Raw genomic sequence first — 13,572 nt, 5'->3', positions numbered from 1 at the left:
TTAGGGGGGGAAGGGAGGGAGGTGTGGAACAATGCCAGTAAAGGCTTCATGTTGAAGGTCACCTTTTTTGAAAAAAAAAATTAATTTTAATTTTCTCCTTCCACCCTCTCCCCCACCTATTGAGAAGGCAAGAAATATGATACCCATTATACATGTGAAGTCATGCAAAACATTTCCACATTAACCACATTGCAGAAAAAAAAACAAGAAAAATTTAAAAAGTGAAAAAAATATGCTTCATTTTGCACTCAGTGTTATCAGTTCTCTTTTTGGAAGTGGATGGCATTTTTCATCATGAGTCCTTTGGAATTGTCTTGATGAGACTAGCTAAGGATGAGACAGTTGGTCATCCTTACAATATTGCTGTTACGTATAATGTTCTTCTGGTTCTGCTCACTTCACGCTGCATACGTTCGTATCAATAGAAACTTATTTTTGAGGTGAGTCTTGAAGCAACCCAGGGATTCCAAGAGGCACAAGTGAGAAAAGAGAACATTTTAGGCATGAGGAATATACGGTACAAAAGCACAAAAATGGGAGATGGGATATCCATGTAATAGGAACAGCAAAAAGACCAATATTACTGAACTGCAGAGTATGTGTAAGAAAACTGGAAAGGTATGGGGTTGAGTTGTGAAGAGTTTTAAATGCCAGATATCTCTATTTGATCCCAGATATCAAATAGAGCCACATGTATTTATTGTGTGTGGGGGTTTGGGAGTAACATGGTCAGACTGTGGATCATTGTGTGGAGGATGGATTAGAGTGGGGAGAGACTAAAGGCATAATAGTTGCTGTGTGAGTGGAGAGAAAAGGATATAAGCTAGATGGAGATGGGGAATCTGTGGCCCTCAAGTGTGGCCCTTTGACTGAATCCAAACTTTATTAGTTCTGTGAAGTTTGGATTCAGTCAAAGGGCCACATTTGAGTACCTAGAGGGCTACATGTGGCCTTGAGGCCTCAGGTTCCCCACCCCTGAGCTAGATAAATTGAAGAAGATGTGGAGGGGGGAGTCAAGAGGGTAGTGAGATGAGAAGAAGATGCTCATGGCAAAGGGCCTCAGTTTTCTACATAAAGTGTGAAGTGAGACCGTCCAAGTTATTAGGAGATCAGTTGCTGTGATGAGTAGTTAGTAATCAGAATATGGGTTGTCCACAGTAGCATATTTTTAGTACCAGATTTACTTGTTCTTAATGAGCTTGTCCCTTTAATGGACAGAAAAACATATAGTAGGTACTCTGTGGTTTACCACTGCCTTATTATTATAAGGATACTATACTAGGGTACATCCTGTGAATAGCAAACTGCAATTCCGATGATAGATCTCAACTCTTGAAACTTAGTTCAGAAAACATTTAGTAAGCAACCATGCCAAACTATCTCCAACATTTTCTATTTTAGTTCACCCTTCACGCTTCCTGTTGTCCTGGCTTCATTCCTTTCTGTTTATTCCACTGTCCCAATTCAGCGTTGCTATTTCTCAGCCTTTTTTCTCTATTTAGATTGTAAGCCCCCTGAGGACAGGTGCTGTGTTTTTCCTCTTTTTGTATCTCTAATGCTTACTACAATACCTGACCCATAGTAGGCACTTAAGAAGCTTATTGATTGACTGTTTCTCCCAGTTTTTGCTTATAGCTCAGTGCTTCTGCCAGCAGCTTAGTGTGTTAGTCCTCTTTTTTTGTTTGTCTATTCATCTGTCTGTCTGTTTACGCAGTTTTGGCACCTTCTCCTATAGGACTAAAGTCGACTGGAATCTTCTGGATTTGCTAAGTGTTTAGTGGAAAGATATACAGAAGATTCAAGAACGTGCAGAAGTCAGTTGTAGGAGAGGAGTATTTCATGTCAGGTGATCAGTAGATGGACCACTAAGGCTGACATAGACCACAGTGATCTTCTTGGTTAGTTCCTTGGTATACATGTAAGGAAAGTATCCTAGATATGGAATAATCTGCATCCAGATGCTGCTTAACAAATGATTGAAGTGAAAAACAATAGGCTATATAAGCCTGTATAGCTAATGAGAGGCAGAGCCAAGACCAGAATCCCACCATGGACTCAGGCTACAAAAACCCCCTCAAAAATCAGAGGCCAAGTAACTCACCTGACTCTAGTGAACCAGAAAGAATATTGGGATAAAAGTCAAAGGGCCCTAGATTCCTAATCCTGGCTCTGCCATTAGCTTGTATGACCTTAAGCAAAATGTCTTTCTCTAGTTGTCCTTGTCGTTCTCTGTAAAGTTGTTGGACTAGATGGTCTGTGATCTCTTCTGCCTCAAAGAGTTTCTGACTGTATGACTCTAAGAACCGCCTCTCCGTAAAAGAGCTTTGAAACTAGTCTGACTTCTTTTTTCTCTTTAAGGAAGCATTTTACTGAGCATCAGCCGGCCCTACAGGTCCAAGCCCACCCATGGCATTGGCAGGTACAAGCACCTGCTCCTCCCGGCTGAGGTAAGCCATGTTCTTTCTAGCTGAATCACTTGTTGGCAAAGAGTCAAGAATCATAAATGCATGGAATGGGAAGTATTCAAGCTGGATGGACCAACTGTGTGACTTTGTACAAGTTATTTCCTTGGGGTCTTCACTTCTAAAATGAGGAGATTAGACTGGATGATTTTTAGAAATCCCTTCTCATCCCTTCCTGTCCCACTTTGACATTCTGATGTAAGGTCCCTTCTGGTTCTAATATTCTCTGATTTTCTGATAGTGCATAAATGAGACTTAACATTTTTATTGGTGGTCCAGCCTATTGACGTCAGTTAATTTAATTTAAAAAGCATTTATTAAGCACTTACTGTGTGAAGAGCACTGAGTTAGGTGTTGGGGATACAAAGACAAAAAAGAAATGGTCCCTACCTTTTAGAAGTTTGCATTCATAATCCTGCAATTGTAGAATGCCAAAGCTTGACTGTGTGCCTCAGTTTGTAGGCAGCAGGGAAGCAACTAGGGAGAGACTGGAGATTAACGAGAGAGTCTGGATGTTGGAAGGGGAGGAGGAGAAGATGAGATGAGATGAAATGGGTTCTCTTGTGCACGTTGAGGGGCTTGCCTTGGTAAGGAGAAGAGAAGGTCCACTTTACTATGTGAGACAGGAGTGAAGGAGGGGATTGTGTCAGGAGGTGTCTGGGTGAAGTGAGATGAGGAGGAGGGAAGAAGAGGGAATCCTAGAAGGACAGCCTCGATTTTTTCAGTGAAATATGAGGAAGGGTTGATGTGCGATGGCATTACAGTTTTCTGCACCTTTAGTCCACTTGGTGGATATTGTTTCACAAATGAGTAAATAGAACGCTTAGGAAAATTTTGTGGTTCTACTTAGGGAGGCTTTAATGTAAGCAAGGCTTTTTTTTTCTTACTTATCTTGATACTTACCATCTACCTTCCAAGCCTGCCTTCTTGTCCTCATGCTAGCCTTATTCCATCCCCTTGACTTCCCTAGTAATATATGCCATTAACACATGAGACTATTTGGACTTTTGAAGCTCTGCTAAAGAGATATCCTTTGAAACCTGCATCATGCACTTGTGAAGATTATCATTTCCCTCCTGAGAGTGTATTCTCTGTAAACATGTGAGTTGGGCACAGCTAGATTTTGGCTCACAACACCAGGTTTAGGAAAAGACTTTTCTCTGTTTTGGGGGGCTCTAAGGCTAATAACTCTTCCCTGGTTTTTCCCTCTACTATTAGACAAGTGAAGCTTTGGAACCACAATCTTAGTCCTGAGTTTGCTCAGACTAGTTTAAAGTCTGTTTTTGGATGTACCTGCCATCCCGAATAATGGTGAACAGCATACAGGGACACAGGAAAGCATTCTCTAGGTTAATTAGATTGCCCAATTTTATCAACCAGTTATGTGTTATAAATATAAGAGCACATATACTTTTAGGGAGGCTCTGCCCACATTTTCCCACCAATCTGCTACAGAGTCTAAAAGAGGGGGATATATTTAATAAACCTTATACCCACATTTTTCCCACCAGAAACTGTTAATAAGTCAAAACCCCAGATCTGTTACCCCAGATTTTTTACTTAAATATCTTTTTTCGGCAATGGCCAGTGGAGTACCTGGTAGTCTTGAATTCCATTAAATAAGCATACAATGTTGCTTTAGAAATAGGTACTTATGGGGACTATTAAACAGACTCTGGGGAAATTCCTACATCAATACAGACATGTCAGTCTATCAGAAATGATTTCTTTATAGTGAAAATAGAATGCTTAACAATAACCCTAAAGATCTGAGATACAATATTCTTTTTTGAAATTATGACAATAAATTACCTCTCCTTGGCCTAATTGGAGTTACCTCGACATGAGACCACATAGACTTCACATACCTTTGGGGGAGAGAGATTGAGATGGAGGGAAAGACAACAACTGATCGGTATGTGGCGTGAGGGAAGAATGAAGAGTCAAAAGTGACTCTTCGTCTGTGAACAAGTCGATTGTTGGCAGCAGTTTTCAAAGAAAAAAATAAAAGGACTATGCAAGAAAGAAAAGCAAATACATATACAAAGTCATGTCTGTAAACTTCAGGGAAATTTGTAAACTTTAGAGGAAATTTGGTGCATTTCTTTTAAGTGAAAGATAGTCTCCTAAGAGCCAGGAGAATAAACTATTGAACTGTGTAAGAGATAGGAGACAGGAGACTGGAAGCTTAGGCTCTTTAAAGAACAGCCAGCGAACACTAGGGGGCCAGAAATAGCTGGAGCTATTTGAAGATATGTGCAGCAAGAGTAATTGGTTGACAAGGAATTTTTGGCTACTAGTTCTTGATGGGCTGCTTGAAGACTATAGTTGCAGCTAATGCCCTTCATCACCACCTAGAGCTTCAGGGAGGTGAAGCCTCTCAGAATTACATGGTTCTCTTTTCTGTCCCCTCTGATTTGAGAGGGAAAAGCAGAAACAGGAAAGACAGGTACTGCTGCTGCTTTGCTGTTTAAAAAGAGCTGGCTAAGCTCATTTGCTTTGCCCAGGAAATGGACCTGAGTTATTTTGCTTATATCCAATTGCACAGTGCAGCATCTGGACAAATGAAGAACTGGTTGGTCTGGTCTGTATAGCCCCATGCTAACCAAACTTTTGCAGTTCTTTGGCTCAAAGGAACCTACTGTTCAGATTAAGAACTAAAACTTTCTAAATGCTCTTTAGGGGTGATTTTAAGTTGAAAGAACTTGTGTTTGAAGAGACAAAAGAATTTTGGGGGACCAACAGATAAGCAGTCAGCAGAGAAGTAGTTTAGTGCCGAGGTTCCTGAATATACCAATGACATCAAAGCCTGCAATCCAGTTTCAATTTCCCCCAAGCATATGAGTTTTCTTCCCTCATGCGCTTCTCTGCCAGGTTCCTATAAGTATATGTCCACTCATCCCCATAGATATCGAGTGTATTAGTATGAGAGTGCCACCTAGGTTTATGTGTAGATTGTGATAAATTCATGTAATGACTAGATCTGTGGGTACATGTGCTATTATTATTATCATTTCTCTTGCCGTATTGCTAAGTAAATGATTATGTTTTAAGATCTAACCGAGTCATTATTATGAGCGTAAACTAAAATTCATCAGCAGGGGTTCACCAGCTATAGTTACCAGTAGGGGTAGTATAGTTCCCCATGACAGCAGTACTCTAGGACCCTGAACATTTGTATGTAACCTTGTGGTAGTGGTCCTTCTCAGAAAACCTAGACCTGTTACTGTGGGAACTGATTGTAGTGAACAGGCCAATCCAGAGACTAACTGTACACATTTCCTATACAAAGGGTGATACTGGGAGGGGAGGTTCTCAAGGGTCACTCCCAAGTACCCCAGATCTGTGTTATAGTGCGTTATAAGATCATGAGACAATTGAATTGCCATTTTATTTTGTAAGAACCCACCTGGGTTTATTTCTAAAAAGGACTCAACATTCAATAGTTGCCTTATTAATGTATTTTAAGCATACTCTCTTAGAGGGGATGAGAAGGGAGAGGGAGAAAGAGGAGAAAAGGAGAGAGTGATGGGAAGAAGGAAGAGAGAGACAAAGATTGATTTATTCTTCTGCCCACCAGAAGAACAACTTTCTATATATTGCATCCATAGGGCAGTAGTAAGGAACTGTAATACTCCCAACTGCTTCATCTCCCAAGAGAAGAGAGGTATCTAGAACTGGATGCCCAGAACAAGGCATTTTATCTTAATCAGAAGGTGAGAAAGATGCTCTGAAAAAGAAGTGACCACCGAAGACTTGAATCTTAAATCTGCACATACTGTTTCCATTCTAGTAAGGCCACGGACCCAGCTTCTAAACCTGCTCCCCTCTGCCTTTTAGAATTCCTAGCGTCCTTCACAGCTCAGCTCAAGCACTACCTTTTCTACAGGAACCCTTCCTCAATCCCCCTTCCATGCTCCTGCTGTGCCTCCCAAGTAATTGTGTATCGATTTTGCATGGGCTTGTATGTATCTGTTGCCTTCCCTCACTATTTTGTAAGCTCCTGGAAGGCAGGCACTGTTTCACATTTGTCCTTATGTTCCCAGCAGTTTTCACAATGCCTGGAACACGGTAAGTACTTACTGGTGCATTTATTGTCTCTGTTGCAGTATTGACACCTAATTGTACTTTTCCTCGGCACTTCAGGGCCTGCCACGTCTGGCTCCAGTATACCCTTTCAGTCTTTTCTTACGCTAACCTTCCCACCTATTATCCATCAACCAAAGAAGCCCTTTCATTGTTGTCTACTCGCATCTTGCTGGACAGGAATAGGTCAGTGAAGTGGAAGGAGCCCTGTACTTGGTATCAGAACAGTTAGGGATGAATCCCTGTTTTACTGAGGCTCAGTTTCCTCTTCCGTGAAAAGAGGAAAAGAGCTTACAGTACTTAAGTCCCTGGGTTGTGGTGAGGAAAGCATTTTGTAAAGCTTTCAAGTATTGTGTAAGTGGGAGTGACCATCATTACTATGGTTACCCAGCCTTTCAAGGCCCAGCTTAATTTCCTGCATTCTCCTCCCTGTAGTTCTTCAAGCAAAGCCAGGATAACCCTATGCTAGATTTGTAGAACAGGAAATTGTTGTTTTTCTGTATATTTGACCCACTGGTTTCTGAGGTTCTACAAATCTACATTATAAGGAACCTTCCTGTTCTAATCTGGCCCCAGACACTCACAGGCTACGTGACCATAGGCAAATCATCTAACCTTTGTTTGCCTCAGTTTCCTCAGATGTGAAATGAGAGTGATAATAGTACTTGCTTCCCAGGGTAGTTATGGGTCTTAAGTGAGATAATCTTTGTGAAGCCTTAGCAGAGTGCCTGGCGTGTAGACTGTAGGTGCTATGTAAGTATCAGCTACTGTTACTGTTACTGTCGTTGCTATTATCCTAGTCCTTTAGGGGTTAACACAGATATTCTCTCTGTGAACAGTGTCATGGTAGTGCCCTGGCTCTCTAATTAGGTTGGAGTATGGACTTTGGTTTATCTCCTTTTGTATTCCCTGTACTAGCATATATCCATGCATATACAATAGGCACTCACATGTTTGTCAGATAATGATGATGATAATTTACATTTATGTAGCTTATATAGTCTGCAAAGTAATTTACATAAGTATCTCATTCGATCCTCAAATATGGGGTAGCCATTTTACAGATGAAAAAATGGAGGCTCTGAAAGTTTGTTACTTGCCTGTGGTCACATAACTAGCAAATGTCAGGGGTAGGATCTGAACCCAAGTCTTTGTGGTTCCAAGGCCAGAATTTAAGCTATTATGCAATAGCAACCTATCAGCAGACTGCTGCTGCTGATAAAGATAATGGTGCCACGTTCACGTGGCAGAACACAGTGCAGGACTTCTCCCTGCTCTTGGAGTTTTGGTCTCAGGGCTCTTGTAATAACTTCCTTAGGGGTCTTCTGCTTCAACTTTCTCCCTCTTTGAATCCATCCTTCCTACCATTGACAGAAGAGTCTTCTTTGTCTGTACATCTAGTCTGTGATTCCTGTGCTCAGAAACTCTCAGAACCTTCCTCTCATCTGCAGGCCAAGCTTGTTCTCCCTTCCTGGCATCCAAAGCCTTCCACAGTCTGGCTCCAGCATACTTGTGGTCTTTTCTCATTGGTCTCCTTGCCTATTCTACCCTTCTTCAGTCCTACTTAACTTTGTCCCTTGACCATGCCATGCCCTCTCCTGCCTACTGCCTATTCTCTGACTGGAACACCGTGACCCGAGCCCCCCCCCCCCCCCCCCCCGTGGAATTCCTAGACATCCTTTAAAGGCCAAACTCAAATGCCACCTGGTCTTTGTAGCCATCCCCACTCTCAGTTTAACAAAGCACTTGGTCTACACCTCTTTCTTACCTAAACTTTGTAATTCCCCTAGTGATCCTTCTGAACATTGGTGCTTAATAAATGTTTGTTGGTTTAAGGATCGAATGAAGTTAGTGTTTGTTGGTAGGACCCTTGATTTCATTGGTACAGGGGGCTCCTAATAAGGAAACTATTAAGTTTCCTGATATTTCCTAATAAGGAAACCATAACTAATCTGCAATTGAGGAACATTTTTGGAGACAAGGGAATTCTACAAGCCTGGTTGTCCCTTATTTGCATCCTTACCCTTTGCTCCTTCCACTTGTTCCTAGTTCTACTCTTGGGGCCAAGAAAATCAAGGCTTGTCCCTATTACCAGCTGTGCTTCAGAACTTGAAAACCGACTCCCTGTATTCCTCACCTCATCTGTAATTTAACCTTTGAGAGAAAATTCACAAATGGTTTTCTCAGGAACCTCTGGAGCACCAATGTTCCGAAGGATCACTAGGGGAATTGTAAAGTTTCCATAAGAAAGAGGTACAGACCAAGCGCTTTGTTAAACTGGGAATAGGGATGGCTACAAAGACCGGGTGGCATTTGAGTTTGGCCTTTAAAGGGTGGGTAGGAATTCAGCGGGGTGGGGGAGGGGGCGTTCCAGTCAGAGAAGAGGCAGGAGAGGGCATGGCATAGTCAAGGGACAAAGCAGAGAATAGGATTGAAGAAGGGTAGAATAGGCAGAGGAGACTAATGAGAAAAGACCAAAAGTATGCTGGAGCCAAACTGTGGAAGGCTTTGGATACTAGGAAAGGAGAACAAGCTTGACCTGCAGGTGAGAGGAAGGTTCTGAAAGTTTCTGAGCAGAGGAATCACATGACTAGGCTAGAAGACGTGGCAGTAAGAACACGGATTCAGTGTTAGCTGAATAGTAGTGGCTATTCTAGCTACTACTAGCTAGTGGTAGCTCATCTTGTCCTGTACCTTAGTTATGGCCTCTTTTTGTTCCTGCCCCAGGGCTTGAGGACAAGACATGTGATTTCCGTTCCCCACAGGTGCTTTTCTTTTTATGAATGTTCCCTTGGCACCAGGTATACATACCAACCATACCCCTTAGACATTTCAGCCACTTGGTCTTTGGTGTTGAAGCACAGAAGGTTTATATGACAGTTTTTGTTTGCTACGCTGTCTCCTGTGTTAGCTCTGGCAGCCACAGGACTGTTGGCACCACTTGTAAGGTACACAGTCAGAATATAAGCATTCTAGAGGGGATGGGGGGGCAGGTTGGGGGTAGGAGATAGGACACAAATATCTGTGATTTAAAATAGGTTGTGAAAGTACAGGAAGAAAAGTATGAACAAAGTATTACAAAGGGTTCAGATGAAAGAAAGATCACTTTCTGCTAGAAAATCAGGAAGGGAGGGCCTTTTAGCTGGATCTGGAAGGATGAAATCTCTTCTCTCCTCATCTCCAGGGTAGAAATGGGTAGGAATAGGTAAGGCAGGATAGGTAGGATTCAAGAAGGACCTGAAAGGGGAGGTCATTCCAAGTTGGAGCTATCGAATGATCAGAGGAACAGAGACAGCAGAGTCCAAGATCAGGGACTAGTGAGTACTGTTTGGCTGGAACATTAGATTTGTGGAAGGCAATTATGAGAATCATCTAGAAATCCCTGCTGAGGTCAAGTCATGCCTTGAATGCCAGCCTCAGAGGTTTAGACATTATACATCCCAGAGGCATTGAGAAGTCAGTGAAGGTTTACAAGCAGGAAAGGGACATGGGAATAATATTAATAGCTGACTTTACATATCCCTTTAAGACTTAAAAAACATTTATAGATACTTTGTCTCATTTAAGCCTTGTTAACAACCTTGTGACATAAGTTGTACAGATATTACTATTGCCATGTTACCGTAGCGTGGCTTCAGAGCCCTGAGGCTCTCAATCTAGGAGTTAACCTCAGCTTCTCACTGTCTCTCACCCCACCCACCCCCATATCTAGTCTGTTGCCAAGGGCTATGGATTTGACCTTTACAACATCTTTCAAATATTCCCCCTTCTGTCCTCTCTGACAATCCCCCGCCCCCAGCAGGGCCTTATCACCTTGGGCCTAGACTATCACAGTAGCCTGGTCTGCCTACTTCAAGTCTCTCCCCATTCTAGTCCATCCTCTATTCAGCCACCAACATGATCTTTCTAAAGCACAGATCTGACCATGTCACTCCCCTTACTCAGTAAACTTCAGTGGCTCCCTATTGCCTCCAGGATCAAAGAGAGAATGCTCTGTTTGGCATTCAAATCCCATCGTAGCCTACCCCACCCCCACCCCTTTCTAGTCTTCTTACATCTTACTTCTTCCCACACATGCTCTCCCTTCTCATCTCCACCTACTGGTTTCTCTGGATTCCTTTAAGTTCCAACTAAAATCCCACCTTTAACAGAAAGCCTTGCCCAACCCCTCATAATTCTAGTACCTTCCCTGTCTTAATTATTTCCTATTTATCAACTAGGTAGCTTGTTTGTACATATTTGTTTGTTGTTTTCCCTCATTAGATTTTGAGGGTAGGGACTGTCTTTTGCCTCTTTTTGTATTCCTAGAGCTTAGCACAGTACCAAGCACATAGTAGGCACTTAATAAATGTTTATTGACTGACAGACTTAAGGGTACTTCCTGCTATTGAAGAAGTGATTTTTCAGATCCATTTATATTTGATAACAAACACATTTAGACTGAGAGAGTTGGCAAGGGTCTCAGAACCTACGTATCAGAGATTAAGTGACAATTATTTTGAAATAATCTCAGTCATAATTGGCAGTCATAAATATCGATATTTATATACTTGTGAATTATAAACAATTATTATTAATAAAATTATTGAGGAATGATTCACATTTCTCTAACATTTTAAGACTTACAGAGGTTTTTCAATATTATTATGAGGCAAGTAGTACAAATGTTATCATCCCACTAGGAGCTCATATTCTGTAGGGGAATAAAATACGTTTATAGACAAATTTAGCATAATCTAAGGAGGAGGAGAACATTAACAACACAGGGCAACAGGAAAGGCTGCTGCCAGGAGGCAGCAGCACCTGGGCTGTCAGGAAATAGGATTCCAAGAGGTGGAAATGAAAATGATTATATTCCAGGCATGTGGAACTTCGCAGGGTAAAGGAGAGATGAAATGTTAGGTTTGGGAAACAGCTGCTTGTGAGTAAGCCAGTGGCTAGAACCTAGAGTGCCTAAAGGGGGGTTGTGGGAAAGAAATCTGGAAAGGTTGGTGGGATCGAGATTATGGAGGGCTTTAAATGCCAGGTGAGGAATCTGTATTTCATACAGGGATAATGTATCTACATTGTATCTATGTATATGTATGTGTTTGTGTACACACACACACACACACACACACACGCAATGGAGCACTAGGGGACGAAGAGGATAAAGTACTGGGCCAGGAGTCAGGAAGACTAATTTTCCTGAGTTCAAATTTGGCCTCAGACACTTCCTAGTTGTGTGACCCTGGGCAAGGAGCTTCACCCTGTTTGCCTCAGTTTCCTCATCTGTAAAATGAGCTGGAGAAGGAAATGACAAACCACTCCAGTATCTTTGCCAAGAAAACCCCAAATGGGGTTATGAAAAATCAAACATGAATGAAAAATGACTGAACAACAACACAGAGGCAATAAGGAGCCACTGAATAGTTTTAATTGGCGAGTGAAATAGTCATATGTCCATTTTAAGAAGATGACTTTGGCAGCTCTGCGGAGGATGGATTGGAGAAGGGAAAGACTGAAAGTAGGGAAACCAATGAAAAGGTTCTTACAATAGGTTAGGCAGTAGTAAAGACCAGAACCAGGAGAGTGGTTGTGTGAATGGAGAAAAGGAAATTGAGTGCGGGATGCTGTGTGGAAAAAGAATTGATAAGACACAGAAAGTGATCAGATGTAGTGGGGAGAGTAGGTAAGAAAGAGCAAAAAATCAAGAATGACTCCTAACTTGTGACTTGGTGTAACTGAATGGTGGAGCCCTCAACAGAAATAAGGAAGTTTGGAGGAGCAATGGTTTTAAGTGATAAGATAATAAGTTCCATTTTGGACATATTTAATTTAAGTTGCCTCTGAACCATCTACAGAGGGGTCAAACTCACTGTGGGGAGAGGAGGAAATAGTTCTAAAAAATCCCTAAGAGCCAGATCAAAATATAATTAGGAAATGTTTAACAAAATAAATCAAAATATGATACATTGTAAATAATGTTAATTTGTGGTTTTCTAAGATACCTACAGCAGGGATCAGTTTCTATTTGAGTTTGATACTACTGATTTAGAAGATGTGCAGATCAGATCGAAGTTGCTGGGATAGCTTACTAAGGAGGTAGAGGGGGGAGACTATATTAAGAAATGAGGTTGATATAAAAATAAGATATCAATAAAAATAAACACACTATGTGTCCAATTCAAAACAAAAAAAAGCTAACTAATAAAATGGTACAGGGATGTAAAAAAGAAAGCAGTGGGACTGCAGTTCAGGAAAGAAGTAGGGAATGGAAATATGGGTTGCATCAGTGCATCAGCATTGATGAAGTGTATTTCTACTGGGAATTCACCACACCAGTGAAGTCACGAGAATATTTTTGTGTGTGTGTGTGTGTGTGTGTGTGTGTGTGTGTGTGTGTGTACTACAAAATGATAATTAAACACGTGGGAGCTGATGAAGTCACCGGAGAAAAGGAACATAAGTAGAGAGAGGACCAATATAGAACCTCAGGCAACAACTAGACTTGATGTGTGGAAGATGGATGATGATCTAGCAAAGCAGATTGAGAAGGAATGGTCACCTAGGCAGGGGAACCAAGAGAAGGTAGCATCATGGAAGAAACTGAGTGAATAGGAAAGAGTTTCCAGAAGAGTGACCTATTTATCTGCAGTGTCAAATGCTGCAGAAGTCAAGTATAAAGTGGACTGAGAAAAGACCATTGAAGGTTATTGGTAACATTGAAGAGTAAAGTTTTCCTTCTGTTTTAAAAAAAAAAATCATTGGAATCTTTTGCTTCCATATCACATTCATCACCAAATTTACCCCTTCTACCTCCTGTTCCCAGAGAACCATCCTTTGACCAAAGACTAAATAAAGAATAGGAAGAAAATAAGGCAGTTTATCAAACGTAACCAACACATCAACTAAGTCCAGTAGTATAACTGCGGTTCTACCACCTTTGCAAAAAAAAAAAAAAAAAGATAGTGGAAAGAATTACATTTGATTGACAGTACATTTCAGCCCAGCAAGAGATTGGAACCTGGATTACTGAGGGTTC

General features: G+C 41.4%; 1 protein-coding gene across 1 annotated transcript in view; it reads left to right on the top strand.

Moving 5' to 3' along the window:
* The window catches only part of MRPL48 (mitochondrial ribosomal protein L48), a 65,577-nt gene that overhangs the window by 26,590 nt on the left and 25,415 nt on the right, over positions 1–13,572 (top strand). The window contains exon 4 of the mRNA XM_036745814.1: positions 2,359–2,447. Coding sequence (XP_036601709.1) covers positions 2,359–2,447 — 89 coding nt within the window. The remainder of the gene's footprint in view (positions 1–2,358; positions 2,448–13,572) is intronic.

The sequence above is a fragment of the Trichosurus vulpecula genome, chromosome 2, assembly GCF_011100635.1.
Source record: "Trichosurus vulpecula isolate mTriVul1 chromosome 2, mTriVul1.pri, whole genome shotgun sequence".
In the NCBI taxonomy this organism is placed as follows: Eukaryota; Metazoa; Chordata; class Mammalia; order Diprotodontia; family Phalangeridae; genus Trichosurus; species Trichosurus vulpecula.
The sequence above is the reverse complement of the archived record's forward strand: the minus strand, read 5'-3'. Positions and strand labels throughout refer to the sequence as shown.